Source organism: Dama dama, chromosome 18 (genome assembly GCF_033118175.1).
Source record: "Dama dama isolate Ldn47 chromosome 18, ASM3311817v1, whole genome shotgun sequence".
In the NCBI taxonomy this organism is placed as follows: domain Eukaryota; kingdom Metazoa; phylum Chordata; class Mammalia; order Artiodactyla; family Cervidae; genus Dama; species Dama dama.
The window spans coordinates 46,144,432-46,171,647 of record NC_083698.1 but is presented as its reverse complement, the minus strand read 5'-3'; the positions used below and the strand labels follow the sequence as shown (position 1 = coordinate 46,171,647).

General features: G+C 38.3%; 2 protein-coding genes across 5 annotated transcripts in view; one reads left to right on the top strand and one right to left on the bottom strand.

The window, feature by feature from the left end:
- Nucleotides 1-162: 162 nt before the first annotated feature.
- DUS4L (dihydrouridine synthase 4 like) lies at nucleotides 163-18,637 on the bottom strand. Of its 4 annotated transcripts, none has more exons than XM_061165244.1 (7): nucleotides 18,418-18,637; nucleotides 10,962-11,098; nucleotides 6,217-6,338; nucleotides 3,842-3,959; nucleotides 2,658-2,780; nucleotides 1,442-1,668; nucleotides 163-740 (listed from the first exon to the last, which is right to left on the bottom strand). In XM_061165244.1, exons 2-7 carry the CDS (start codon nucleotides 11,075-11,077, stop codon nucleotides 481-483), a joined length of 966 nt encoding a protein of 321 aa, XP_061021227.1. In that variant the 5' UTR covers nucleotides 11,078-11,098; nucleotides 18,418-18,637; the 3' UTR covers nucleotides 163-480. The 4 variants fall into 4 exon arrangements, with proteins under 4 accessions (XP_061021227.1, XP_061021228.1, XP_061021229.1 ...); XM_061165245.1 differs by lacking the exon at nucleotides 18,418-18,637 and adding an exon at nucleotides 17,727-18,407; XM_061165246.1 differs by lacking the exon at nucleotides 18,418-18,637 and adding an exon at nucleotides 17,121-17,704.
- A 10-nt stretch (nucleotides 18,638-18,647) lies between these two features.
- COG5 (component of oligomeric golgi complex 5) overlaps nucleotides 18,648-27,216 on the top strand; it is a 272,387-nt gene continuing 263,818 nt past the window's right edge. Inside the window, exons 1-2 of the mRNA XM_061165241.1 lie at nucleotides 18,648-18,793; nucleotides 25,346-25,485. Of these exons, the coding sequence (XP_061021224.1) occupies nucleotides 18,700-18,793; nucleotides 25,346-25,485 (234 nt within the window). The 5' untranslated portion in view covers nucleotides 18,648-18,699. The remainder of the gene's footprint in view (nucleotides 18,794-25,345; nucleotides 25,486-27,216) is intronic.

Here is a 27,216-nt window from a genome sequence, read left to right as displayed (position 1 = left end):
CGACTTAGCAGCAGCAGTTTAATTTTCCAATCTAAACTTTGAATTTAAGCCCTGAAAGCAATTCTATACAGAATTTTTTTCCTTTTCATTTCATATAGATGTTGGCATTTGCTGTCTCACTTTTCTGCACTGATTTAACTAACAGATACCATATGAGCCATATTTTTAGTATTAAAAGTTTTATTTATTTAAAAATGTTAAAGATGTGATTCCTTTAGGAAAAAAATTCTCACATTTTAATTCATAATAGGATACAGAGTAAGGTCTGTCAATGTTTGAAACACCTAGGATCTTTTTTAAAATTAAAATTTGGGTCTACCCTAGAGATCTACTGAACCAGAATCTCTGAGGATGTGGTCCAGGAGTGATTTTTAAAAATTCTGTTGGAGCGTTGTTTTTATACTAATGTTTTAGAGTCACTGATTCAAAGTAAAAACCAAGATGTGACCTTCGATGGTTTCACTGCAGATAGAAAATAATTCAGGAAGTCCAGTCAATCCCATAATGGTCTGTAAGATAATCTAAGACTGCTGATGTGCTTGACAAAGCATTAAATATTTTTTTTTCCTGCCTTGAAGTTATCTTTTCCATCATATACATTAAATGTTGATGGAAACACATATAAGGAGTTCCAAGTTCAAGAGCAATGTCAACCCAGTCCCAGATGCATTTCAGTGGGGTTTCCTCATATCCAGCAAACATGGCCGGGTTTGCTAAGAGTCCTCTTGCAACCATCACACCTACAAATTAAAGCATATTTCATTTGTCCACACATTAAGAACTCATGGTTATGGGGTCAAACTCAATGAAATAAACTGAGAATATTAAAAAATAATTTATTACAAGGTTTTATAATGCCCTTAGTCTCATTGAACAATTCATTTTTATACTTTTTATAAACCAATCAAGTGTAAATGAACGTGTAAGACTTTTTTTTTTTTTTTTAACATTTTAAATACTTCTATATTAAAAATTAGTTTTGGGCTTTTTTTCAGGGTAAACCTGGATTGTTATAAATTGGATTTGCTTGAAGTTAAGTTTATTTGCATTCTCTCATCTAGCAATAGGTATCACAGGGCTTGATATGCCAAAGTTGAGGCGGATAATGAAACTGCATAGCAGTCTGGGGTTTCTTTGGCTCCTATAGCCACTCTTCCATTCACAAATACTCATTTCTATTCTGCAGGCTCTACTGGTCAGTCAGTGGATGAGATGGTGGCAGAGAAGTAACTGAACTAATTCCCCCCAATTAAAATAATCTGTTGCTCCTAAGTCGAAGGATTAACATTTTAGTAATTTGCTTAGCTTAAATTGGTACAACAGGAAAATACGGCTCCATTTGAAAGAAAAATAATGAAAATTCCATTAACATTACTCTCCCACCCCCATTTTTTAATTTTTCTAATTAAAAAACAAAAAAGTCAAAGGACTTATTTCTTACCATCTGTCCCAGTAATATGCCACACATTTTCTGCTTCTTTTAAGCTTCTGATGTCTCCGTTAGCAACTATAGGTATAGACATACTTTCCTTAATTATTTTAATGGCCTCATAGTGAACTGGCTGATGTCTTTCCTCAACAGTTCTTCCATGGACTGTAATCCAGGAAACTCCTGTTGCTTCAGCCTTTCGACAGAGATCTACAGTTCTTGTAAGGTCATCATGGATCCTATAATTTCAAAATCACATCTATCTTTTTACAGTACACAAATCTTAATGCTAATATCAATAAACTAAACAGAACATTGTTTCATCTACTACATTATTTAGTTTAGCTGTGCTGTTCATATTATCACCACATACCACTATCAGTAAAGTTTTGTTCAGGTATCAGTTCCCATTCAAGATCTTGAATTTAGCTATTTCACTATTGGCAACAAGAGAATGACGAAAACCTGTTACCTGGTGTGGCTCTTTTTTGGCTTTGGTAACTGAAAGATTCATCAAAGTACTATCACAGATGCATTGAAAGTTGCTATTGTAATATGTGCATGCTCCAATCCACAAGTGGGAGAATTGTAATAATTTATCAAAATATGTTTTTAACCTGTCACCAAAAAACTATCATTTTTAGTTTTCGATGTGAAATTTTAGTGCAAATATTATTCCTATTTTCCACTCTTGGTATCAGAAGTGTTTCTTAGCATTAGTTATTTCAATAGTACATGGAAAAAGCTGTTTCTTTTGGGAGTGAGTTTTTCAATAATAAAGGGATATTTTAATTTTTGTTAAATATGGAGAAATTGTTTTGAATTATAAATGAAAATTATGGTATCTATTAATTCACTAAGCATCTTTGTTTCAACATTTTCATATTCTAGATGCCTATGTGGGGCTTCTCAGGTGGCTCAGTGGCTAAAGAATCCGCCTGGCAATGCAGGAGACATAGGAGATGCAGGTTCGATTCCTGGGTCAGGAAGAGCCCCTGGAGGAGGGCATGGCAACCCACTCCAGTATTCTTGCCTGGAGAATCCAATGGAGGAGGAGCCTGGTGGGCTACAGTCCATGAGGTCACAAAGAGTCATACATGACTGAAGCAACGCAGATGCCTGCATACTAAAAGGAGACATCTCCACATCTCCAGACAAAAGGAATATTCTTTTATTTCCTGAGTAATGGACAGACTAGCATACCAAGAGATTGAAATATTACCTTTACCTTATTTTAATAGATACTGAAAATCGGGGGTTTTCCACTTGATTTCTTACTTGTTTCACCATATCTCGAACAAGCTCTGGCTTGTTTATTAAGCAAGCTCCATAACCTTCTGCCAATGCCCACCTTCATAAAGTAAACATAACAACAAATAAATGGTAAACAACTGGAAGAGAAGATGCAATTCTAAAAGCACAATAAGTGCATTTATCTATTTCTCTACCGAGCAATCTGGAATGGAATCGTACTTTTTAAAATTCATAGATCCAACATTTCTAAGTGTATCAAGATTAGGAAAACATGTTCCCAGATCAAGAAGTATTTAGGGGAAATGGCTTTCACTGGCAAGCGAGAAAATTAAAGTTCATTCAACCAAAACAGATTTAAGTATTTGTAATTAATTGTAATTACTTCAGAATTTTTCAACTCCAAATGTGATGTTTATTATACATAACAAGAAGTTTTCTTAATCTTAGGAGTAGAAAGATATTTTTGGCTTACAGCATTCCAACAGCACTAAACAGCTTATTGAACTCTACTAATGAGTATACAAACATGTCTAATCTGATTTGGATTATGTTATATGTAAAACCTTGACTTCATTCTTTGAACATATTTTGAATTATTGACAGATAATCTAGTATGGTGCCAAGAGCTAAGGATATTATCATCAAATTAAGCACATTCTATCAACACCCAGTTGATAGACTCAGACTCAACCAAGTAACTGTAGTATAAGGAGAAAAGGTAATTATAAGAAGGTATTCTTATAACTGAAATTAAGTAAGAGAAAACAAGTGGTGATCTCCAAAATCATAGAATCACAGTGCTTGGAGCAAGTATGTCTAATATAGCAGTAAAAACACATTTTAGGGGTTGTTATAAACATCAGAGTCTCACATAACTACTTATGGATGAGGTTCAAGGCAGATCCACACATAAAAAAATTCTAGTGGTGAGGTGAGACAAAAACTTGTCAAGGCTCTATACACTGTTGCAGCCATCAGAAAATATCTTTGCATGTGTGTTTCAAAATATTTCCTTAGTTTTTCTTGCTTCTTAGAGCCCAAGTTCTTTATGTCTATTTTCCTTACTTTTCAGTTTTTGGAATACCAGAATGATAGTTTACCATGTTCACTAGTTTTTCCTAATCTTTTGAAAATTCTTCCAACTTCTTTGAGCTTTACCTCTGAGGGCAACCACAGTTAATGTCTATTCCATTCGCATAAGGACAGACTATACGAGCAGCATCAGATAAAAGTCTTGCATCATTAGCAGCAAACTGAACAATCAATGGGCAATCACCTGATAAAATGAACAGCTCAACATTAAAATTCACAGAAACACCCACATGAGATAACAAATTTTAATGTTTGTACAGGATAAAATTCTATTTTTAGACTAAGAAGCATGTGTTCAAACAAGGTAGCATTAAAATAATTTAAAATATTTTAAATTATTACATGCAATGTAGACTTGGTACAAATTCAAACAGTACAAAATTTGATAAAATGAAAAGTGTAACACTTTTGCCAAACAGACTCCTTTCCTAAAGGTTAGATTATACTGCATTCTAAAACATTACGAACACCTGTAAAATTTAAGCAAATGTTAACATTCTAAATACATTGCTATCCCTATGGTGTTTTCCCCTGATGTACCTGGGATCTATATGCAGACCTATTTTCCTCTTTTTAGTGCATATTCCACTATGATGGGTGAACTACAGACTGTTTTTTATTTGAGGCTCTTGCAAATAATGTTGCAATGAAGATACTCTTACATACATATTTTTGTGAGTATATTCATGAAGTAAATTCCTAGGAGTATAACTGCTGGGTAGGTATTAACATTTTGAAAGATACTACAAAATTTTCTTAGAAGAGTTTACTGATATACATATACACCAATATGGATGACAGTTCTGGTTTCCTTACAACTTATCCTACACTGTATATGTAACAGCATATTTTTTATTTGTAGCCTCTCTCTCCATACTTTTTACAGAGTTCTCTTTGTGCAGTTTTTCTTTTGGTTGCTCCCTTTTTATTATTTAAATTTAAAAATAAAACGATTAGTTCTGGTATCTACCATAAACATCAAAATATTCTATTTTCTCCAGTTTTTAGTTTGTCTTTGAGTATTATCTGTGCCCTTTTCTTATATATAACAGTCTAAATTTTAATATAGCCAAATGTATCAGAACATTCCTAGGTTTTAAAGGACATATTTTCCTCATCTTTGGACGTTATAGATTTTGAATAGATGTATTTTGACTTTTCTAAAGTTTTTTTTTAAGATTACCTGTATGAGATTTACTGAGTATTTACCAAAATGCAGATTTCTTGCTATGGCTCTAGTTCTACTGACTCAGAATTTCTATGGCAATCTACTGATTTACAGGATTATCAGAGTAATGGAGAATAAGTTTTTCCTGAGGATATAGGTAGGGTTCCTTCTGCTTCATAACTCAAGAGAGTTATAAAATTTCAATTTAACAACCATTTATTGGTCAAATATATTTTCAACGCTGGGTTAGAAGCTGAGGATACAAATCCCCAAGAAAAAAATTCCAACCCTCAAGAAGCCCATTGTCTAGGGGGAGAGACAGGCAAAGGAGGAAATCACAGCACAGTACGATTAAGTACAAGAAAAAGCCTGTGCTTAGGAAACGGACATGAACGGAGCATGATTAGGAAAGTTCCTTGGTCACAACTTTAGAGCATTAAGACGTATGAAGTGTCCTTTCCCAGACAGACAGGGCTAAGGGGACAGGCCTGACTAAGAAGGATACTCTAGGTGGAGCATGTGAGAGATCAGGGCATGTTCAGGGACTTAAAATAACTTAGTATTTTGAAGAATAAAGTTGGTGGGCCATGGAGAAAAACTGGTGGAAGATAAAGCTGCAGAAATGTGTTCAGTGTTCTAGATCATGAAGAACTTTCTATATTATCTACACGTGCGGGAATTTTCCTCTTTAGGTCAGTGGCTCTCAATCTTTAGCAAGCTCAGAAGCACCTGAAGGGCTTTCAAAAACACAGACTGCTTGTGACATACTGAGTTTCTGATAAAGCAGGCTTGGAGTGGAGTCTGGAATTTCCATTTCTAGTGAGTTTTCAGATAATGCTGATGCTAACTGGTCTGGGAAATCACACGTTGAGAACCACTGCTTTAGGTAATGAGAGGTCTAAGGAGGATTTTGAGTTAGAGAAAAAAAGTGATCAAATTTAAGTTCCAGAGAGCTCACTTGGAGCTGTCTGCAGGACAGTTTGGGATGGGATAAGGCTGGCGGCAGTGAGATAGGAATCTGCCAGGTGAGAGAATAGGGGCCTGAATGAAGGCTGAGTGACACTTTGATAAATTATTCATAGTTTACAAGGCACTGAGGAAAAGCACATTGTAAAAAACTTACTAAAAATTTACAGAAAACCGAAAGACTTTAAAATAAACTCTCTGAATTAATTCTGTTGTCTGATTAGACAAGAGTGTTGAGGTTTTTTTTTGTTGTTGTTCTTTTGTTTTTTAAGTTTTACAAAGACAGAAAACTCTGGCTTTCACATACCTTGATTTGTGGTAAATTCACTGTCTCTGGCTTTTGCAGATCTGACAAAATCAGCAGCAACTATCATAGGTGTATAGCACAGATCACAATCGTATTTTCTGACTAGTGTTCTAAAAGACAACCTGTGAGCATATAAAACTTTAATTAGGCATTCAGAAAGCATGATAATTCTATCTTCTTCAGAGTTTAGTTATTCATTAAATATTTATTAAAGTTCTGCTACAGAAAGATGCAGTAGATGTACTTTTCCTATCCCTCCTGCTTAGTGTAACTAAAAACTCTGGATATTATATACAAAACAAACATAAGCAAACTATGAAAGGGGGAGAGAAGAGAGCAGACAGGCTAGTGACCTTGGGCAGGACCTAAGGAACGACAGTGGTGAGTTCTGCGAGTTTTGTTTTTCCCTCAAATATCCTAGGTTTGAAACTGAAGAAGCTGGCAACCTGGAAACAGCAATGGATGCAGACAGAAACAGTCCCAGCAAAAGCCTGCTCATTCTACCCCAAGGACCAAGAAGGGGGCAGCCTAGCAAGCTTTTAGATAATAACAACTCGACTCTAGCCCAACACCAGAGAAAAATCTGTGGCCTGCACCTCCACAAGCAAAGCTTGAGTGGGGAGCCTGGACTTCTAGCCTTCCAAAGCTGTCACAAAGTTCTCTAACGCCCGTCCCACAGTGGTGTTAGAGAATGCCAGGTGGGGAACTGGGACTTTAATCCTTGCTGGCCAGAAACAAGGAAGCTATCAGTGGAGACCAAGTGGGGAGCCTGGAATTCTACACCAACAGTGCAGCAGCAAGGCACCCCTCTCCCTCACCCCAGGAACAGTGTCAGAGAATGCTTAGTGAATAGCCAGACCTTTCATCATTGCTCAGCAGTTACCAGGCCACCCCCTGCATGGGTAGCTGTAACTCTTAGCTCCGCTCAGTGGTAATGAGGAGCCTTATGCCCCTGGGGTGTCAAAGGAGACCAAGTGGAAAACCTGGACTTCTACCTCTACCTGAGTGTAATGAGGTGGTGCTTTCTCATCCTTCCCCTGCTGTGGCGGTATCAGAAAAAGCTAGTTAGAGCAGAAGTTTCAATATTCAGAATCAAGCACTGTAATCCACCATTTAACAGGCTAAAGAAAAAAAAAATCACATGACTGTATCAACTGATGCAGAAAAAGCACTTGACAAAACAGCATTCAGGATTAAAACCTAAAACCTCCCAGAAAAACAGGAATAGAAGGAACTTTCTCAACTTGATGAGGAACACCCACAAAAAATTATGCTGCTGCTGCTACTGAGTAGCTTCAGTTGTGTCTGACTCTGCGAGACCCCATAGGGCGAGCCCACCAGGCTCCCCCATCCCTGGGATTCTCCAGGCAAGAACACTAGAGTGAGTTGCCATTTCCTTCTCCAGTGCATGGAAGTGAAAAGTGAAAGTGAAGTTGCTCAATTGTGTCCAACTCAGCAACCCCATGGATTGCAGCCTACCAGGCTCCTCTGTCCATGGGATTTTCCAGGCAAGAGTACTGGAGTGGGGTGCCATTGCCTTCTCTGACAAAAAATTCTACACTTCATATTATACTTAAAGGTGAAAGAATACTTCTCCCCCCAGATCAAGAACAAGGGAAAGATGTCTGCTCTCATCATTCTTATTCAGCATAGTGTTGGAACTTTAGTCAGTGCAATGAGGCACGAAAATGAAATAAAAGGCATCAAATGGAAAGGAAGAAGTAAAACTATCTCTATTTGCAAGTGACATAACTGTCTACTTAGATAATCCTAAGGAATTTATAAGAGGAACCTCCTAGAAGCAATAAGTAAACATAGCAAAGTCACAGAATGTAAGAATAAAACACAAAAAGCAATTTTACTTCTATATACCAGCAATGAACAAATGAACACCAAAATTAAAAGTATAATAACTGAGTGTAAGCCTAACAAAATATGGACAGAATTTGTATGCTGAAAACTATACAACACTGATGAAGGAAGTAAAGAAAATCTAAATAAATGGAGAGATGCTGTGTTCATAAGGAGACTCAACGCAACAAGGAATTCAATTCTCCCCAAATTGATTTGCATATTTAATACAATTCTTATGAAAATTCCACTAAGATTTTTTTTGTAGGTAGAGAAAAGATCATCCTAAAATTCATTTGGAAAGGCAAAGGAACTAGCTAAAACAATTTTGAAAAAGAAAAGTGGGATTTATCAGATTACTTAATTTCAAGACTTATTACAATAAACTGTGGAAAATTCTGAAAGAGATGGGAATACCAGACCACCTGACCTGCCTCTTGAGAAACCTGTATGCAGGTCAGGAAGCACCAGTTAGAACTGGACATGGAACAACAGACTGGTTCCAAATAGGAAAAGGAGTATGTCAAGTCTGTATATTGTCACCCTGCTTGTTTAACTTATAAGCAGAGTACATCATGAGGAACGCTGGGCTGGAGGAAGCACAGGCTGGAATCAAGATTGCCAGGAGAAATATCAATAACCTCAGATATGCAGATGACACCACCCTTATGGCAGAGAGTGAAGAGGAACTAAAAAGCCTCTTGATTAAAGTGAAAGAGGAGAGTGGAAAAGTTGGCTTAAAGCTCAACATTCAGAAAACTAAGATCATGGCATCCAGTCCCATCACTTCATGGCAAATAGATGGGGAAACAGTGTCAGACATTATTTTTTGGGGCTCCCAAATCACTGCAGATGGTGATCGCAGCCATGAAATTAAAAGACGCTTAATCCTTGGAAGGAAAGTTATGCCCAACCTAGACAGCATATTAAAAAGCAGAGACATTACTTTGCCAACAAAGGTCCGTCTAGTCAAGGCTATGGTTTTTCCAGTAGTCATGATGGATCTGAAAGTTGGACTACAAAGAAAGCTGAGCGTCAAAGAATTGATGCTTTTGAACTGTGGTGCTGGAGAAGACACTTCAGAGTCCCTTGGACTGCAAGGAGATCCAACCAGTCCATCCTAAAGGAGATCAGTCCTGGGTGTTCATTGGAAGGACTGATATTGGAGCTGAAACTCCAATACTTCAGCCACCTGATGTGAAGAGTTGACTCATTTGAAAAGACTCTGATGCTGGGAAAGATTGAGGGCAGGAGGAGAAGGGAACCACAGAGGATGAGATGGTTGGATGGCATCACTGACACAATGCACATGGGTTTGTGTGGACTCCAGGACTTGGTGATGGACAGGGAGGCCTGGCGTGCTGCAGTTCATGGGCTTGCAAAGAGTCGGACACGACCGAGCGATGAACTGAACTGAACTGACAGTAATTAAGACTGTGTGGGACTGGTGGAGGGACACACAGATCAACAGACCAGAGAGTGCAGAAAAGAACCATATACACATGCTCAGCTTAGTTTTGATAAAGATGCAAAAGTAATTCAATAATGGAAAGACAGCCTTTTCAACAAATGGTGCTGGAATAGACAACTGTCAGCAAAAACAATAAACCAACCAACCTGAGCCTAAGTCTCACACTTATATAGAAACGAGGAATTATGAACTTAAATGTAAAACATAAACTAGAAGACTTTAAGAAAAAAAAGTAGGACACAATCTTTAATATCTAGAGCTACATAAAGACTTCTTATACTTGAAAACAAAAGCACAATCTGCAAAGGAAATATTGATAAGATGGACTTCATCATTAAGTAAAAACTTTTGCTCTGCAAAAGGCATGGTAAGAGAATGAGAAAACAAGCTACATGCCAGGGGAACACGTATGCAAGCCACCTATCTGACAAAAGATCTGTCTATAAAATATAACTGCTACTGCTACTGCTAAGTCACTTCAGTCGAGTCCGACTCTGTGCGACCCCATCCCTGGGATTCTCCAGGCAAGAACACTGGAGTGGGTTGCCATTTCCTTCTCCAATGCATGAAAGTGAAAAGTGAAAGTGAAGTCGCTCATAAAGGGCTCTTAAAACTCAAGAGCAAGCGAAACTGGGACAACAAAAAAACCAAACAATCTTGATTTAAAAATGGGCAAAGGGTTTGAAGAGATTTCTCCAAAGAAGATACCCAAATGGCCAATGAGCACAGGAAAAGATGCTTAACATCACTAAAAAGATACAAATAAAAACCACAATGAGATAACGCACATTCATTAGGATGGCTATTAAAACAACAACAACCCCAAGAAACAGTAAGTGTTGATGAGAATGCTGAGAAACTGAAACTCCTATACACTGCTGGTAGGAATGTAAAATGGTGTAGCTACTATAGTAAACAGCAGGGCAATTCCACAAAAATTAAAAACACAATTGCCACATAATCTAGCAATTCCACTTCTGGGCAAATACCCCAAAGAACAAAAAGCAAGGTCTCAAAAAGATATTTATATATCCATGTTCATAGAAACATTATTCCCAAGAGTCAAAAGATGGAAGCAACTCAAGCTGGGCTGAATGAATGAATGGATAAACAAAATGTAATATATACACACAATGGAATATTATTCATTCTTAAAAAGGAAGAAAATTCTGATACATGGTACACATGAGTAAACCTTGAGGATTATGCTCAGTGAAATAAGCCAGTCTTAAAAAGACAAATACTGTGACCACTTAGATCATACACATGCCAAGCAGGTAACAGCATCAGGACTCAAGTCTGTATCCTAGTCCCAAAGCTAGGCATTTGAAGATCCATGTGGTGGGGTGGTCTTACTTTTTAAAAAGTCAGAGCATAAAAAGGAAATCAAACCTAAGCTCATTAACCATTTAACAACACTTACTTTGAATACCGCACCATTGGGGCACAGACTTTGACCAGCTGCCCAGAATGAAACATTTCTATTGGATCTTTTTTTCTTTCTTGACATGTTGTAGTTTGTATGCAGTCACTCTTCATGAAAACAGATTTGTTTCAAATCTGAAAAAGACAATTAGTTTGCATGGAGGAAGGCACTTTCACTTGAATCCCATCATTCTTACAATTTCAATTGCCAAGAACAGGAGTTTTTCATTAGGTTTTGTAGGCTTAGGGATCTTAGTTTCTTTTCACAGTATTGAATAGGATACTGCCGAATTCTGACTTTATTTATACGTCATGGATAGTTTTTAGCATACTGTGAAATTATAACATTTATATTTTATATAAATTATGCTTGTTCAAATCAAAAACTAACACTTTTGAATTCTATACTTAACTGACTATAGTAACAATTTCTGCTCAAATTAATAAGTGTTCAGGATGTGGAAAACTAGAAGATATTCTCCTAGGATACATGTTATTATAGTTTTTCCATTTTACTTTGTTTGGCATTGATTTAACCAAGAAATTTGATTGAATCAATTCATATATAGTACTAAGTATGAAATACCATTTTGATATTGAAATATCATTTGAAATGATATTGAAATATCACTTTGAAATATCATTTTTTTAATCCAGGAAAGTTAAATGGTAGTAACAGAACAGCTTAAGTACCAAGCATTTCAAAAGATATACTGGTATGTTTAATGTTTATTCTTATTCTCAAATCCTATTCTTTTTATTTGAATCAGAAAGCAAACAAACTTTTAATTATATTTTTAAACATTTAAATGTTTTGTGAACATTGTTTCATGCAAATCTCAATTGTAATCACATAGCTGCACAGTAAATTACTAGAGCTAATCAGAGAATATAGTAAAGTTGCAGGATATAAAATTAACACACAGAAATCCCTTGCATTCCTATATACTAACAATGAAAAAACAGAAAGAGAAATTAAGGAAACAATACCATTCACCATTGCAACAAAAAGAATAAAATACTTAGGAGTATATCTACCTAAAGAAACAAAAGACCTATACATAGAAAACTATAAAACACTGATGAAAGAAATCAAAGAGGACACAAACAGATGGAGAAACATACCGTGTTCATGGATTGGAAAAATCAATATTGTCAAAATGGCTATTCTACCGAAAGCAGTCTATAGATTTAATGCAATCCCTATCAAGCTACCAAGGGTATTTTTCACAGAACTAGACCAAAGAATTTCACAATTTGTATGGAAATACAAAAAACCTCAAATAGCCAAAGTAATCTTGAGAAAGAAGAATGGAACTGGAGGAATCAACCTGCCAGACTTCAGACTCTACTACAAAGCCACAGTCATCAAGACAGTATGGTACTGGCACAAAGACAGAAATATAGATCAATGGAACAGAATAGAAAGCCCAGAGATAAATCCACGAACCTATGGACACCTTATCTTTGACAAAGGAGGCAAGGATATACAATGGAAAAAAGACAACCTCTTCAACAAGTGGTGCTGGGAAAACTGGTCAACCACTTGTAAAAGAATGAAACTAGAACACTTTCTAACACCATACACAAAAATAAACTCAAAATGGATTAAAGATCTAAATGTAAGACCAGAGACTATAAAACTCCTAGAGGAGAACATAGGCAAAACACTCTCCAACATAAATCACAGCAAGATCCTCTATGACCCACCTCCCAGAATATTGGAAATAAAAGCAAAACTAAACAAATGGGACCTAATGAAACTTAAAAGCTTTTGCACTACAAAGGAAACTATAAGTAAGGTGAAAAGACAGCCCTCAGATTGGGAGAAAATAATAGCAAATGAAGAAACAGACAAAGGATTAATCTCAAAAATATACAAGCAACTCCTGCAGCTCAATTCCAGAAAAATAAATGACCCAATCAAAAAATGGGCCAAAGAACTAAACAGACATTTCTCCAAAGAAGACATACAGATGGCTAACAAACACATGAAAAGATGCTCAACATCACTCATTATTAGAGAAATGCAAATCAAAACCACAATGAGGTACCATTACACGCCAGTCAGGATGGCTGCTATCCAAAAGTCTACAAGCAATAAATGCTGGAGAGGGTGTGGAGAAAAGGGAACCCTCTTACACTGTTGGTGGGAATGCAAACTAGTACAGCCGTTATGGAAAACAGTGTGGAGATTTCTTAAAAAACTGGAAATAGAACTGCCATATGACCCAGCAATCCCACTTCTGGGCATACACACTGAGGAAACCAGGTCTGAAAGAGACACGTGCACCCCAATGTTCATCGCAGCACTGTTTATAATAATAGCCAGGACATGGAGGCAACCTAGAGGCCCATCAGCAGATGAATGGATAAGGAAGCTGTGGTACATATATACCATGGAATATTGCTCAGCCATTAAAAATAATTCATTTGAACCAGTCCTAATGAGATGGATGAAGCTGGAGCCCCTTATACAGAGTGAAGTAAGCCAGAAAGATAAAGAACATTACAGCATACTAACACATATATATGGAATTTAGAAAGGTGGTAACGATAACCCTATATGCAAAACAGAAAAAGAGACACAGAAATACAGAACAGACTTTTGAACTCTGTGGGAGAAGGTGAGGGTGGGATATTTCAAAAGAACAGCATGTATACTATCTATGGTGAAACAGATCACCAGCCCAGGTGGGAAGCATGAGACAAGTGCTCCAGCCTGGTGCACTGGGAGGACCTGGGGGAATCGGGTGGAGAGGGAGGTGGGAGCGGGGATCGGGATGGGGAATATGTGTAAATCCATGGCTGATCCATATCAATGTATGACAAAACCCACTGAAATGTTGTGAAGTGATTGGCCTCCAACTAATTAAAAAAAAAAAAAATGTTTTGTGAACATTGTTTCATGCAAATCTCAATTGTAATCACATAGCTGCACAGTAAATCACTATTATACCCAGAGGAACAAGTGATTAAATTAGGTAATTCCTAAGTGTTTTACAGTTACTATATTGTACTTAAAATCTTATCATTTCATAGTGTTGGCTGCTTACTATATTCCAATTTTGGCCTTAGTAATTGAAAAACAAATATTGGCCGACTTTAGAAAAGTCTAATTGCTCACCATGAAATTTTTTGGTTGGCTAAATCTTAAAGTATTGATATAACCTAAATATAAACTAATAATTTAATTTCCTTAGGTAGAATGTACAGGTGGACTAAGAAACTAGTTTTACTGATCACTGTTTATCAGTTTATCACCATTTATCATCTGACAACAAACATTTAGAGGTGTGTCAACTAAGTGGTACCTTTAATTAAATCCTGAGCCCATCTTCATCGGCTCATAGTCCCTGTATTCTTAATTCCCCATCCCGAGGACCCCGACAATGTTCTTGGAATCCCAGTTGATCTTATTTTTATCCATTCAACAAAGATTAAGTTCCTCCTACATGCTGAGAACACAGATGAAAATATTTTTGGTGTCTTAAAAAATGTATTAAACTTACACGATAACGCTAATGCACACACTCAGACACAATTTCAGCATTGTAGAAATAACTGCCTAGAGGAGTCACTGAAGTTGGGGAAGTGTCCAGTTACAGAGAATAGTACAAAGAACACCATGGCAGCATGAAAATGCTGGATGTTTTCAGTGAACCATTAATAGTTCAGCACTGCCTGAGCTGTAACTAGACAGGATGTGACAGGGCCTACATAGTAATGGGCTTTATACACCAGGTTCAGACTTTTTAGATTTATACCCTAGGGCCTTGGTTGTCAGACACTTGTTCTCCTCTGTGGATAATTTTTACATGTGCACTCAACATGTTAACATGTGCATATGACACACTTCCATGGGCATATATTCTTGTGTAAGTTGTTCGTCTGCCCCCTTGTACACTAGTTATAATTGAAAAAAACTTAGCAGGGAAATGAAGCATGATCCAATTTCTGATTTGGAAAGATTTCACTGGAGGGGTTAGGGGTGTTGATAAAAACATCAGTAAGGAGGCCACTGTAGTAGACCAAGCCATGTGTAATGAGTATCTGATCTGGGAGTCTAGGAGTGAGGAAAGAGGAAAGAGAATGCATTTAGGAGCTATTTAGAAATAAAAATAAACTAGCAAGACATTTAAGGGTTGGAAATCACCTGATGACAGCACAAGTTATATGTGGTAAGAAAGAATACTAGGGTGATGTCAACATTTTTGGCTTTAGAGACTGGTGGATGGCAACTGCAATCAATGAGACAGAGAACCAGAAGGAAGAACAGACAGGTTTTGGCAGGGAAACATGAGTCAATGCTTGGGCACATCAAAGAGGTACTCAGCTGATTTCCAGGTGGTGATGCCTCATATGGGTTATATAGATACGATTCTCAAGAAAAAGCTAGAGATACAGATTGAGAGTCTTTAACCTCTAGGTTAAACCAGAGATCAAATTGTCAACATCCGTTTGATCACTGAAAAAGCAAGAGAGTTCCAGAAAAACATCTACTTCTGCTTTATTGACTATGCCAAAGCCTTTGACTGTGTGGATCACAATGAATTGTGGAAAATTCTTTAAGAGATGGGAAAACCAGACCACCTTACCTGCCTCCTGAGAAATATGTATGCAGGTCAAGAAGCAACAGTTGGAACTGGACATGGAACAACAGACTGGTTTCAAATCGGGAAAGGAGTATGTCAAGGCTATATACTGTCACTCTGCTTATTTAACTTATATGTAGAGTACATCATGTGAAATGCCAGGCTGGATGAAGCACAAGCTGGAATTAAGACTGCCAGGAGAAATATCAATAGCCTCAGTACGCAGATGACAGCACCCTTATGGCAGAAAGTGAAGAACTAAAAAGCCTCTTGATGAAGGTGAAAGAGGAGAGTGAAAAAGTTGGCTTAAAACTCAACATTCAGAAAACAAAGATCACGGCATCTGGTCCCATCATTCCATGGCAAATAGATGGGGAAATAATTAAAACAGTGAAAGACTATTTTCTTGGCCTCCAAAATCACTGCAGATGGTGACTGCAGCCATGAAATTAAAAAGACACTTGCTCTTTGGGAAAAAAGATATGACCAACCTAGACAGCATATTAGAAAGCAGAGACATTACTTTGCCAACAAAGCTATGGTTTTTCCAGTAGTCCCGTATGGATGTGAGACTGGAGTATAAAGAAAGCTGAGCGCCGAAGAATGGATGCTTTTGAACTGTGGTGTTGAAGACTCTTGGACTTCAAGGAGATCAAACCAGTCCATCTGAAAGGAAATCAGTCCTGAATATTCATTGGAAGGACTGATGCTAAAGCTGAAACTCCAATACTTTGGCCACCTGATGTGAAGAACTGACTCTTTGGAAAAGACCCTGATGCTGGGAAAGATTGAATGCAGCAGAAGGGGACGACAGAGGATGAGGTGGCTGGATGGCATCACTGACTTGATGGATATGAGTTTGAGTTGGCGATCGACAGAGAAGCCTGGCGTGCTACAGTCCATGGGGTCTCAAAGAGTCGAACTGAGCAACTGAAGTGAACCTCTAGGTAATATGTTGAAACTAAAAAGATGGACAAAGTACTTATGGGTACCATATTGTGTAGAAATCATTAAAAGCACCAACATTTAAGTAAAAAGGGAGAAAATATTTGAATATAAAGGAGACAGCAAGGTGAACTTGGGAGCTGGAAGTAATAAACTTGAAACATTGATATTCAGAAGCCAAGAGAGGGGTATATTATTACAAAGGAAGGAGGGGATGAGCATCTTAAACATCACAGAAGAGTCAGGTGAGGTCAAGACTAAAAAGCTAGTCCAATGGCAATTAGGTCACTGTGACTTTAGCAGGAATAATTTCATTCTTATTCACTCTTATTCCCTTACATGGCACAAAGAACAGTTCCCTTGTTTTCGCTGAATGAAGAAATCAGTAGTTCTCAATCTTCGTTGTACATTAGAATGAGGTAGGGAGATTTCAAGCAGGATGCCCAAATGATACCCCAGAGCAATTACATGTGAATATCTGGGCTTAGGATATAGGTATCCGTGGTTGTTAAAGATTTCCAGGTGATTTTAATGTACAGTTAAGCTTTGGGATAAACAAATCCACATCCTCCAAAGCACGTGATACTACTGTTTTGTTTAAATGGGTTTATATGTACCTGTTAGCTCCTTCGGGATAAGACAGGAATTGAGTCTAATGTTTTTACACTCATGCTGGTATATACAGGTAGAGATTCAAAATTCTTCATTGAATGAATGAATATTCTGCAACTTTTTGATGTAAAAGCCAGGAAAGGAAAAATGATCCATAATTCAAAGAGAATGCTTATTTAAAAATTATTAGTCGAATTTTGTTTATTATTGATAATGAAAACTAATGTGACTCTGGGCACATTGCTCTTGGCAATTTATGAGACCTCCATTCAGAACAATCAATCCTATTCACACCAGGATTGATATCAAATATATTAGGGAAGAACCTCTGCAACAAAGTCAAGGCTAAGCATAAGGCAGTGAGCTGAGACTTGCTTGCTTGAGTTCTTATGAGTATCTAATACGTTTAGATTTGTAAAATACTTCAAACAGCGTTTGGCACGGTTAAGTATATTTCACATTCTCGAAAACCTGTTAGCAGAATCAAGAGAACCTGTAGTTCTTGCACTGGGAAAAATTGGTTCCCTGTGTACATACTCACTGTACACAAAGGAAAACGTATGATCTTTTTACAAAGAAAAGCTTAAGCTTCTTGCATATGTGTGGCTGACCTGTTAATTTATCGAGGGAGAAGTAGAGGTGAACAGTGCCGATGTAATGGGAACTAACTCGATCTTACAGCTCAAAAAATGGAAAATTCATCAATTTGTAATAAGTCTGGTGTCGCTCACGACACGTGGCTGAAGCTAAGCAGTAGAAAAATCCTAAGGATACTGTCTCATGGGAGAGTAGGTCCCACTTATTTCTGTTTCAGTTGTCCTACTTCACCGATTTTCGGCTCTTCCTAATTCTCCCCAGTATTCCTTCGTGGCAACTTTCCTCTCCAAGCTTTCTCCACTTGCCTTTACTCCAAGAATGCGAAGCAAGGCATGTGGCAGATACAGGTGACATGAAAGTCGCTCAGTCGTGTCCGACTCTTTGCGACACCATCGACTTGTAAAGCCTATGGGATTTTCCAGGCCAGAATACTGGAGTGGGTAGCCTTTCCCTCCTCCGGGGGATCTTCCGAACCCAGGGATCGAACCCATGTCTCCCACATTGCAGGCGGATTCTTTACCAGCTGAGCCACAAGGGAAGCAGATACTGGTAGGCAGTTATTAACACCCGCCAGCCGTATTACAGGCGTGCAAACGAAGTTCCCAGAAGCCTCCGCTCTCTTGCCTCCATCAAGAGGCCTCTGTTCTTAGGTTAATTAAACACTTGCTTCGGCGGGAAACGACGAGGCCACGTCTCGGTGCTCACCTTCTCCTCCGCCCGGAGAACACTGCTAGCAGCAGGGGTGCGGCGGGACACGGAGGAAAGCGCCCGTCCCGCGACCTCGGCTTCCTCAACGCGCTGGACCCTCAGTGCCCACCAGACCCGTGCCCCACGCCGCTCACAGGCAGGTTCGGTCCAACACAGTAGAGCAGATCCTCCTAGTCTGCCGGGAGCCGCGGACTGGGCAGAGCGTGCGGCGCCGACATTCTGCGTCATCATCTGGGCGGGGCGCGCCGCTGTGACGGCATCACTCCCGCACCAGCCAACATGGAAGGTGGCGACGGCGGCGGCTCTATGGCTGGCCGTGGGGCTCCGGGGTCCGCAGCGGCTGCAGCCACTGTCCGGGAGCTCCTGCAGGACGGTAAGGGGGGGCCGGGCTGTGGTCGGGCCATGGGGCTTGGGAGCTGTCTGCTCCGCACTTGGGCCTGGGTGGTGGATTCAACCCGTCGCTTTGCAGAAAGTTTTCCGTTCTCGACGTGACCACTCCCCTCTGCCCGGCCCACTGGCATCTGGGTGGCGGCCTTGCCAACTTGTTTCCCTAGGGACTTGCTGACCGGTTTCTTTCCGGTTGCCCTGGGGACACCTGATTTTGGAGGCTCCTCATTTCAGCTCTACCCTTCACGCTCCTGGGGCTTTGCTGATGTCCCGAGTTTCCGCACCCGGTGACCTACTGCTGCCGCAGTTCTTGACCAAAGGGTGAAGCGTTTAACCCCATGAAAAGTGTAAGAACTAGGACAGATGACAAGCGCTTAGTGAAGGGGGGCTCTTTTTATGTAGATTTGGAAACATCCGCCCCTTTGACAAATTCTTGGACAGCACCGGTGGCCCCGTTTACAGCTCGCTTGTTTGTTACTAGTGGTTTATCCACAACATACGTGGGGGAGGGTTCGGAGTATTCATTCAAGCTGGGATTAACCATATGTATTGAATATGGCAGTCAAGTTTACTTATAGTTTTGGACAAATTGCTAGGAATAAGAAAAGTTAGACATACTACATTTGAGAAGCGCACACAATTGTCTTAGTGACGTTAACATGCTCCAAATCTGTTTTCTTTCAGAATAAAGTTCAAATTTCTAAAGACCCTTCTCTTCTGTTCTTAATTTCCTTCCCAAATCAACATCACATTCTACCTTGTATAAAAATAATTTGTGTACTTAGTCTTTTCTACTGCATTGTAAAATCCCTTTTTATATTCTGCAGAGTTACCTATGGTGGGTGCAGAGTGTTTTTAAAAACTGAACAACACACTGAGAAGCATATGTACACATTTGTAGAACAAAATAGATTATAAATGAATGAAATAAACTTCTAAATTGCTGTTTTCTGTGTTGTATGTTTTATTATTGCCCTTAGTTTCTTGCCTTCTGATTATAATTTACATACTTTTGTCAAGATTTACTAACGATGTCATTTTCTGAACTAGATCATGTTCTCCAGGATCTCTGGCTAATGCATCTTTGTATCTTAATTTAAATTCAGTTTTACGAAGTCTTGGCTCCTGTTACATATACAATTTCCACTCTTAAGTAGCTTACGATTTTGGTAGGGGAAATAGTCCTATAAAGTTATAAAGTTAGACACTTTAATATAGCATTGTAATGGTAGCAGTAGAATTGTATATGAAGTAAAACATGAATCCAAAAGTGGATGATAACTGTTGGTGATTAGAGAATGTCAAAAAAACTAGTTGGAGTTGGTTTTGAAGTATAAATAGAACTTCTCCAGGTGAAGTGCACAGAGGTAGTACATGCCGCACATAGGTATTGATATAGGTTTCACTCCAGGAATTGTAATCAGTTTTTGGAGGGTACATAATCCTCAATTCTGCTTTCTATATTTTCCTATTTAGTTCTCTTTCTCATCTTTAACAGTAATTATTTAAATCTTCTTTACTTTTTTCAAGCCATTCCCTTTGAGTTCAACAAATGGTTTTCAAATTCCCTAAAAGAGAATCTGATACGAGCTTCCTTAGTTTCTTGCCGTTAAATCTGTGAACCAGCCTGAACCTGTCGCCATCCTTTCTTCTATTTCATGGTGTTTTTTATTACAAAAGAAGTGTACTGCTTCCTAAAGACAGTCCCTCCTCTTGGTGTTCTGGATTTTCTTCCTGCCTCCTCCAGGACCAGTTACTCTCATTCTGGGCCAATTGAGATTGCTCTGCTTCGTGGATGTATCAAATGGACAGTTTTGGTCCTTATCTTACTTTATCTTATGAAAGGTTTTGACTTTTGGAATACTTTTACTCATGTGGCTTGTTAGTTGCATGGTTTTTGTTTGTTTGTTTTGTTTTTAAATTTCCTTATTCTTTAAGCGCTCTTTTTCAGCTTTCTTTAGATCCTTGTTGTCTTCATTGTGTCCCAATTCAGTGATTCACTCCACTCTTCCCCCCACAACATTCCTAAGGAAGTAAATATTCCCTTCAATAATGGTGATTCACTGTGTCAGGAATCTGCCAATTATGGAGGTTAGGATTGATAGGGTTGGTGAGTAGATGCATAGTTTGAAATTTTGTGAGTTTTTGATGTGATGCCTGTAACAATGAGAAAACTATAAAAGAGAAGCATTAGGGATATTCTGTCCTCTGATTCCAAAACCAGTGATTAGTATCCAGCCTTCACTATGTTTGATCTTTGTAATATCTTTGACACTACTGGCCACTTACTTTCTTTAAACTGTCCATTTTGATTTTTGCCATTCTCTCCTGTTTTTCTTTCTCTCTGAACATTTAATTTCTTTGCTTTCACTTTTTATCTTTTTTTCTTTTTTTTAGTTCTACCAGTTTATTGCTACCAAACCATCTCCCTCCACCCTCGTGCACACATGCTCAGTCATGTAACCCCATGGACTGCAGCCCACCAGGCTCCTCTGTCCATGGACTTTCCCAGGCAAGAATGCTGGAGTGGGTTGCCTTTTCCTTCTCCATCATTTTTTTATCTTTACCCCCAAATTTTGGTGTTTCCCTGCTTCTGAATTGTCCCCATTTTTTTGTGCATTCTAAAGTGGCTTCCTAAATCATCTGGTCTTTTTTTTCATCGTTTGACTATTAATATCTTTGTACACAAATGTACACATAGATGGTCCTTACCTGTCTTCTGAGCTATAGAGCCACTGTCTACTGGACATTTCTCTCTTGATAGTGAACAAGCACTACTAATTCTACATACAAAAAAATCTACATATGGTACACGCTGCTATATTTAAAATGGGTAACCAACAAGGACTTATTGTATAGCATATGGAACTCTCAATGTTATGTGGCAGCCTGGATGGGAAGGGGGCTTGGGGGAGACTGGATACATATATATGTGTGGCTGAGTCCCTTTGCTGTTCACCTGAAACGCACAACATTGTTAATCGGCTATACCCCAGTACAAAATAAAAAGTTGCTAAAAAGGCCCATGTATGAACAGATAGTATAGATCCTGCACATGAAAAAGTGAAATCAATATTTTTTCACCCCTCTCCTCTAACCCTTTGCTCTAATAGTCTCTGTTATCATTAATTGTATGTGGTAAGTTAGGTGTGTGTTTGTTCTCCTATAGCTTATGAGTTCTCTGGAGGCAGGAGTACATTCATGTTCATCTTTATTCGAAGATTACATGTCTGTTAATCAAGAAACTTGGAAATCATCTTTTAATTCTTGGTCTACCTAATCACCCATTTTCAGCTTGTGTCTAAGTCCTGTACATTGTAGTGTCTGAATGTTTGTCACATTTGTCACGTCCTTGGCATTCTTAGAGCCATCCTGTTACGTGGGCTGGTAACATAGCACCTGTGGCTCTATTCAGTGAGTATGCTGGTAAACCAGCTTTCTGGGAAAATAGCAAAATCCCTGCTTTTTTATTATATACCAGTTTTCATGGTATAAATACCCTTAGCATGGTCAGTTTGAAGATACCTACATGAGATGTCAGCTGGCTCACACAATTCCTGAAAGTTTAGCAGTTGGCTCTCAGGAGTCAGTCTGAGCCAGCCCCAGTACACCACTGTGTGGCTAATCCCTTTTCAGTCATCCTCCATCCTGCTGCCAGAAACTGTTCTACAACACAAGGCTCACAGCACTCTTTCTTGGCTGTAAAACTTAAATGGGGTATAGTCTGAACATTTTGCTTGTTTTACCAGCCTCTTTTCAAACTGCACCCAGCCTTCCTTTGGAACCTCAAATTCTGCCGTTCTTTACCCTTTCTGTCAATATCCATTGTGATCTAGACATACTGAAGTCAGTATTATCCTTATTCCTCAGAATATACCATTGTATTTGCTACCTCTAAACCTTTGCTTTTGAAATAGCCTTCTCTACTTGTCTGCCTGGCGGGATCCTTATTCTGAGAATTGCTTGGCAAACTCTAAGGAAATGGGATTCTCAGGATTAAGGCCAAAGTAGCAGTTTCTTTCTTTCACTCCACTTCGAGAGTAGTTAAGAATGAATCTCTGCTTTTAGCAGAATGATACTTGTAGCTGATGTATAGATTAATTCATTCAGCCAGTATTGAACACCTGTGTGTCAGGCATTGTTCAGGCTCTGTGGGTGTGGTAGTACAGAAAACAAAGACTTTGCCCTTGAGGAGCATATATTATAGTGAATATAGACAATTGAAGTTTTTGTAAAAGTACTCTATATTATAGCTTGTTTTATAATCTCTTGTCAAGGCAGTCTTACCTATATCTACCATATGGCTAGGAGATAATCCTTTTTACCTACATTGACTTCACTTCTGTATATCTATTTTTAATTCATAATTCCATTTTTTCTTTCACACATTTGTGGATTTCTATACAGAAAGTTATCTTAACAGCTATATTCAGCTAAACAGGATATATCTTAACAGCTGTATCCTTTTTTCTTTCTTTTAAGGGCCTACGTTAAACATGATTTCTGCTTCCTTTTACTTATTTCACTCAAATCCAAAATTTCAATAATACCTGTGAATTTGTATGTGCCTACTTCTTTTAAAATTTCAGATTCACTTTATTGTAAGAGTATTTGTGCATCGATCTGGAGATACTGGAGACTGTAATTTTCAGATACAGTCAATTTTCTTATTGTTATTGACCTTGTTTTCTTGTGTTAAAAACTTGCTAGTATTTTTTTTCAATCTTTTCTCAATATTTTCTTTTAATTTACTGATAAAACTAGCTTTTTTGTTGTTTTGCTAATCATGTCCAACTCTTTGTGACCCCATGGACTGCAGTATGCCAGGCTTCCCTGTCTTTCACTGTTTCACAGTTTGCTCAAACTCATGTCCTTTGAGTCAGTGGTACTCTCCAATTATATCCTCTGCTGCCCTCTTCTCCTCCTGCCCTCAATCTTTCCTAGTATCAGGGTCTTTTCCAATGAATTGGCTCTTTCCATCAGGTGGTCAAAGTATTGAAGCTTCAGCATCACTCCTTCCAATGAATAATCAGGGTTGATTTCCTTTAGGATTCACTGATTTGGTCTCCTTGCTGTCCAAGGGATTCTCAAGAGTCTTTTCCAGCATCACAATTTGAAGGCATTGATTCTTTGGTGCTCCTAAAAACTAACTTTTAGGAGTATGCATAGTGGTCCAGAGGTGGGCTCTGGAGCTAGACTGCCTTGGGTTCAAACAGTGAAATGGTAAAAGTTTCATGCCTTGTCTCTGCCCATCTCTTCACCTGTGAAATGGGGAGAATGATATTTCCAACAGGGTTGTGTGCATATAGAATAAATTAGTATGAGTTCCAACAGGTCTGTGTGCATATTGGATGAGTTAGTATGTATAAAGTGCTTAGGTCAGTACGTGATGTGTAGGAATATTCTTAGTAAATATTGCCACTCTTCTACTATTGCCACCACCTCTTCCTTCTTCTTTACAACAGAAAGCCTATTTGTTAGTTTTTGGTGTATAGAAAGATCTCAAAATATGTTAACTGTGGTTAAAATTGTTATGTTGTTTAATTTCTGTGGTTTTGTTGTTTTTCATTCGCTAAGTCATGTCTCACTCTTTGTGACCTCGTTAACTGCAGCACACCAGGTTTCCTGGTCCTTCACTGTCTCCCAGAGTTTGCTCAAACTCATGTCCATTGAGTCAGTGATGCCATCCAAACATCTCATTCTTTGTCGTCCTCTTCTCCTCCTGTCCTCAGTCTTTCCTAGTATCAGGGTCTTTTCAATGAATGGACTCTTTCCATCAGGTGGCCAAAGTATTGGAGCTTCAGCATCAGTCCTTCCAATGAATATTCAGGGTTGATTTCCTTTAGGATTGACTGATTTGGTGTCTTTGTTGTCCAAGGGACTCTCAAGAGTCTTCTCCAGCATCACAGTTTGCAAGCATCAATCCTTTGGCATGCAACCTTCTTTATGGTCTAACTCTTATTTTTGTACATGACTACTAGAAAAACCATAGCTTTGACTATATGGACCTTTGTCAGCAAAGTTATGTCTCTGCTTTTTAATATGCTGTATAGGTTTGTCATAGCTTTTCTTCCAAGGAGCAAGCATCTTTTAATTTCATGGCTGCAGTCACCGTCTGTAATGATTTTGGAGCCCAAGAAAATAAAATCTGCCATTTGTTTCCATTTTTTCCCCATCCATTTGCCATGAAGTGATGGGACCAGATGCCATGATCTTTGGTTGAATGTTGGGTTTTTAAGCCAGCTTTTTCACTCTCTTCTTTCATTTTTATCTAGAAGCTCTTTAATTCCTCTTTGCTTTCCACCATTAGAGTAGTATCATCTGCATATCTGAGGTTGTTCATATTTCTCCCAGTAGTCTTGATTCCACTTGTGATTCATCCAGCCCTGCATTTTGCATGGTATACTCTGCATATGTTAAGTAAGCAGAGTGACAATATACAACCTTGAAGAATTCCTTTCCCAATTTTAGACCAGTCTGTTGTTCCATCTGTGGTTTGGTGCAATGTGATTAATAATTTTTTTTATGTTTTCCCCAGAGTGTTATAGTGATTTTTTAAATGAAGACTTTGATGTAAAGACTTATACTTCTCAATCTATTCATCAAGCTGTAATTGCTGAACAACTAGCAAAACTTGCCCAAGGAATCAGTCAGTTGGATAAAGAACTACACTTACAGGTAATTCCAATCTTCTGGAGCATACAGTTTATCCCAGAGTGATTATATATCATTTTATAATCCTTTTATTATTTAATCTAAATGCATATTTATATGAACAAATGTATATTTTCCCAAGTGTGTGTGTGTGTGTGTGTGTGTATGTATATATATATATAAAAATTCTTGGCTGTACCACACAGCATGTGGGATCTTAGTTCCCCAACCAGTTTGATGTGGATTGAACTCACATGTCCTGCCTTGGAAACATGGAGTCTTAATCCCTGGACCACCAGGAAAGTCCCTCCAAGTACATTTTTTAAAAGTTTTCTGGAAGCTACTTTTTGTCAGTTGAAAAATGGATATCCCATCTCTCCAAAACCTTTTATTCATACTTTGTTTTCATCATCTCATCTAATATGGAGGGAATATAAGTTGGCAAAAAATAGGATGTCTTAGGACTTTCCTGGTGGCTCAGATGGTAAAGAATCCACCTGCAATGCAGGAGACCCAGGTTCGATCCCTGGGTCAGGAAGATCCCTTGGAGAAGGAAATGCAGCCCATTCCAGTGTTTTTGCCTGGAGAATTGAATGGTTAGAGGAGCCTGACTGGCTACAGTTCTTGGGTTCGCAAAGAGTTGGACACAGCTGAGTAACTAACATTTGATAAAGATAATAGAAAATGGAATTTTGGAAGCAGAATAGTGTGAATAAGGAAAACTGTTCCCATCAGGAGTTCATACTTCATGAGCACAAAATGTAACATTTGATGAAATTGTAGATAGTTGATAAATTTGTGGTGGATAGGACACAAAAGGGGAGTTAGGAGATAGGTCTGAGTCTCAGTTGTGCTGTTACCTTTCATATTATATAATACCTTTGAGTCTTGCCTTTTTTTTCTGAGTAGGTACATAAACATTTAAATTAATGAACAGTTGCATGAATAAATGTCTATTTACCAGGAAACCTAGATCTGGTATAGCATGAGACATGTTCCCTTAAACTTTTTTGTGTCTTGCTTTATCAGTTAAAAGAGCTACTTGTTTAGGACTGGGATGACTTCTAAGGTCAATTTAACTGTAAAATTCTGATTATATAGTTAGAAATCAATTATTTATAGTCAGTTTTAATAGTCTGGTTTGCTGTAGTCTGTGGGAATAGAAAAATGAACATATTTCCTCACTCTCTAAGCATTCACAGACCAGTGGCAGATACAGACAGAAATAATGACAGGCAAGTGATGCCTGTTTTAAATAGAGTAGTACACATTGTTTATGGGGGCGGGGGAAAACACTTTTAATTCTGCCTGTGTTTCTTGGGGTAGCTTTTTGCAGAAGCCACCTGAAATTCCTTCTGTCTTTTTGTGGTTGGCATTTTCCTTATCCTTTGCATGTAGTAACTTCTCTAAAGGAATCAGTAAAAACTAGAGGGCAAGTTATACTTAACAGCAGTTTTGGATGTGGGATTGAGAAAAATCTCAGTCCTGTATGAGATCTGAACCTGCTGTAATTGTTTTTCTGCAGAAGCAAAATTGGAATAATGCTGACCGAACTCATAAATAAAATATAATCAAAATAATTTAAAATATCAGTGAGATGATTTAAATTACAAAAGATGTACAGAGATAAGTATCAATCAGGACTTTAGTACAAGAAACAGAAATCACTCTAGGTATTTAAAGCAGGAAGATACTTAATACAGAGGATTGGATGGACAGCTAATAGACAGGGTGGAAGGATCTACCATGGATGCA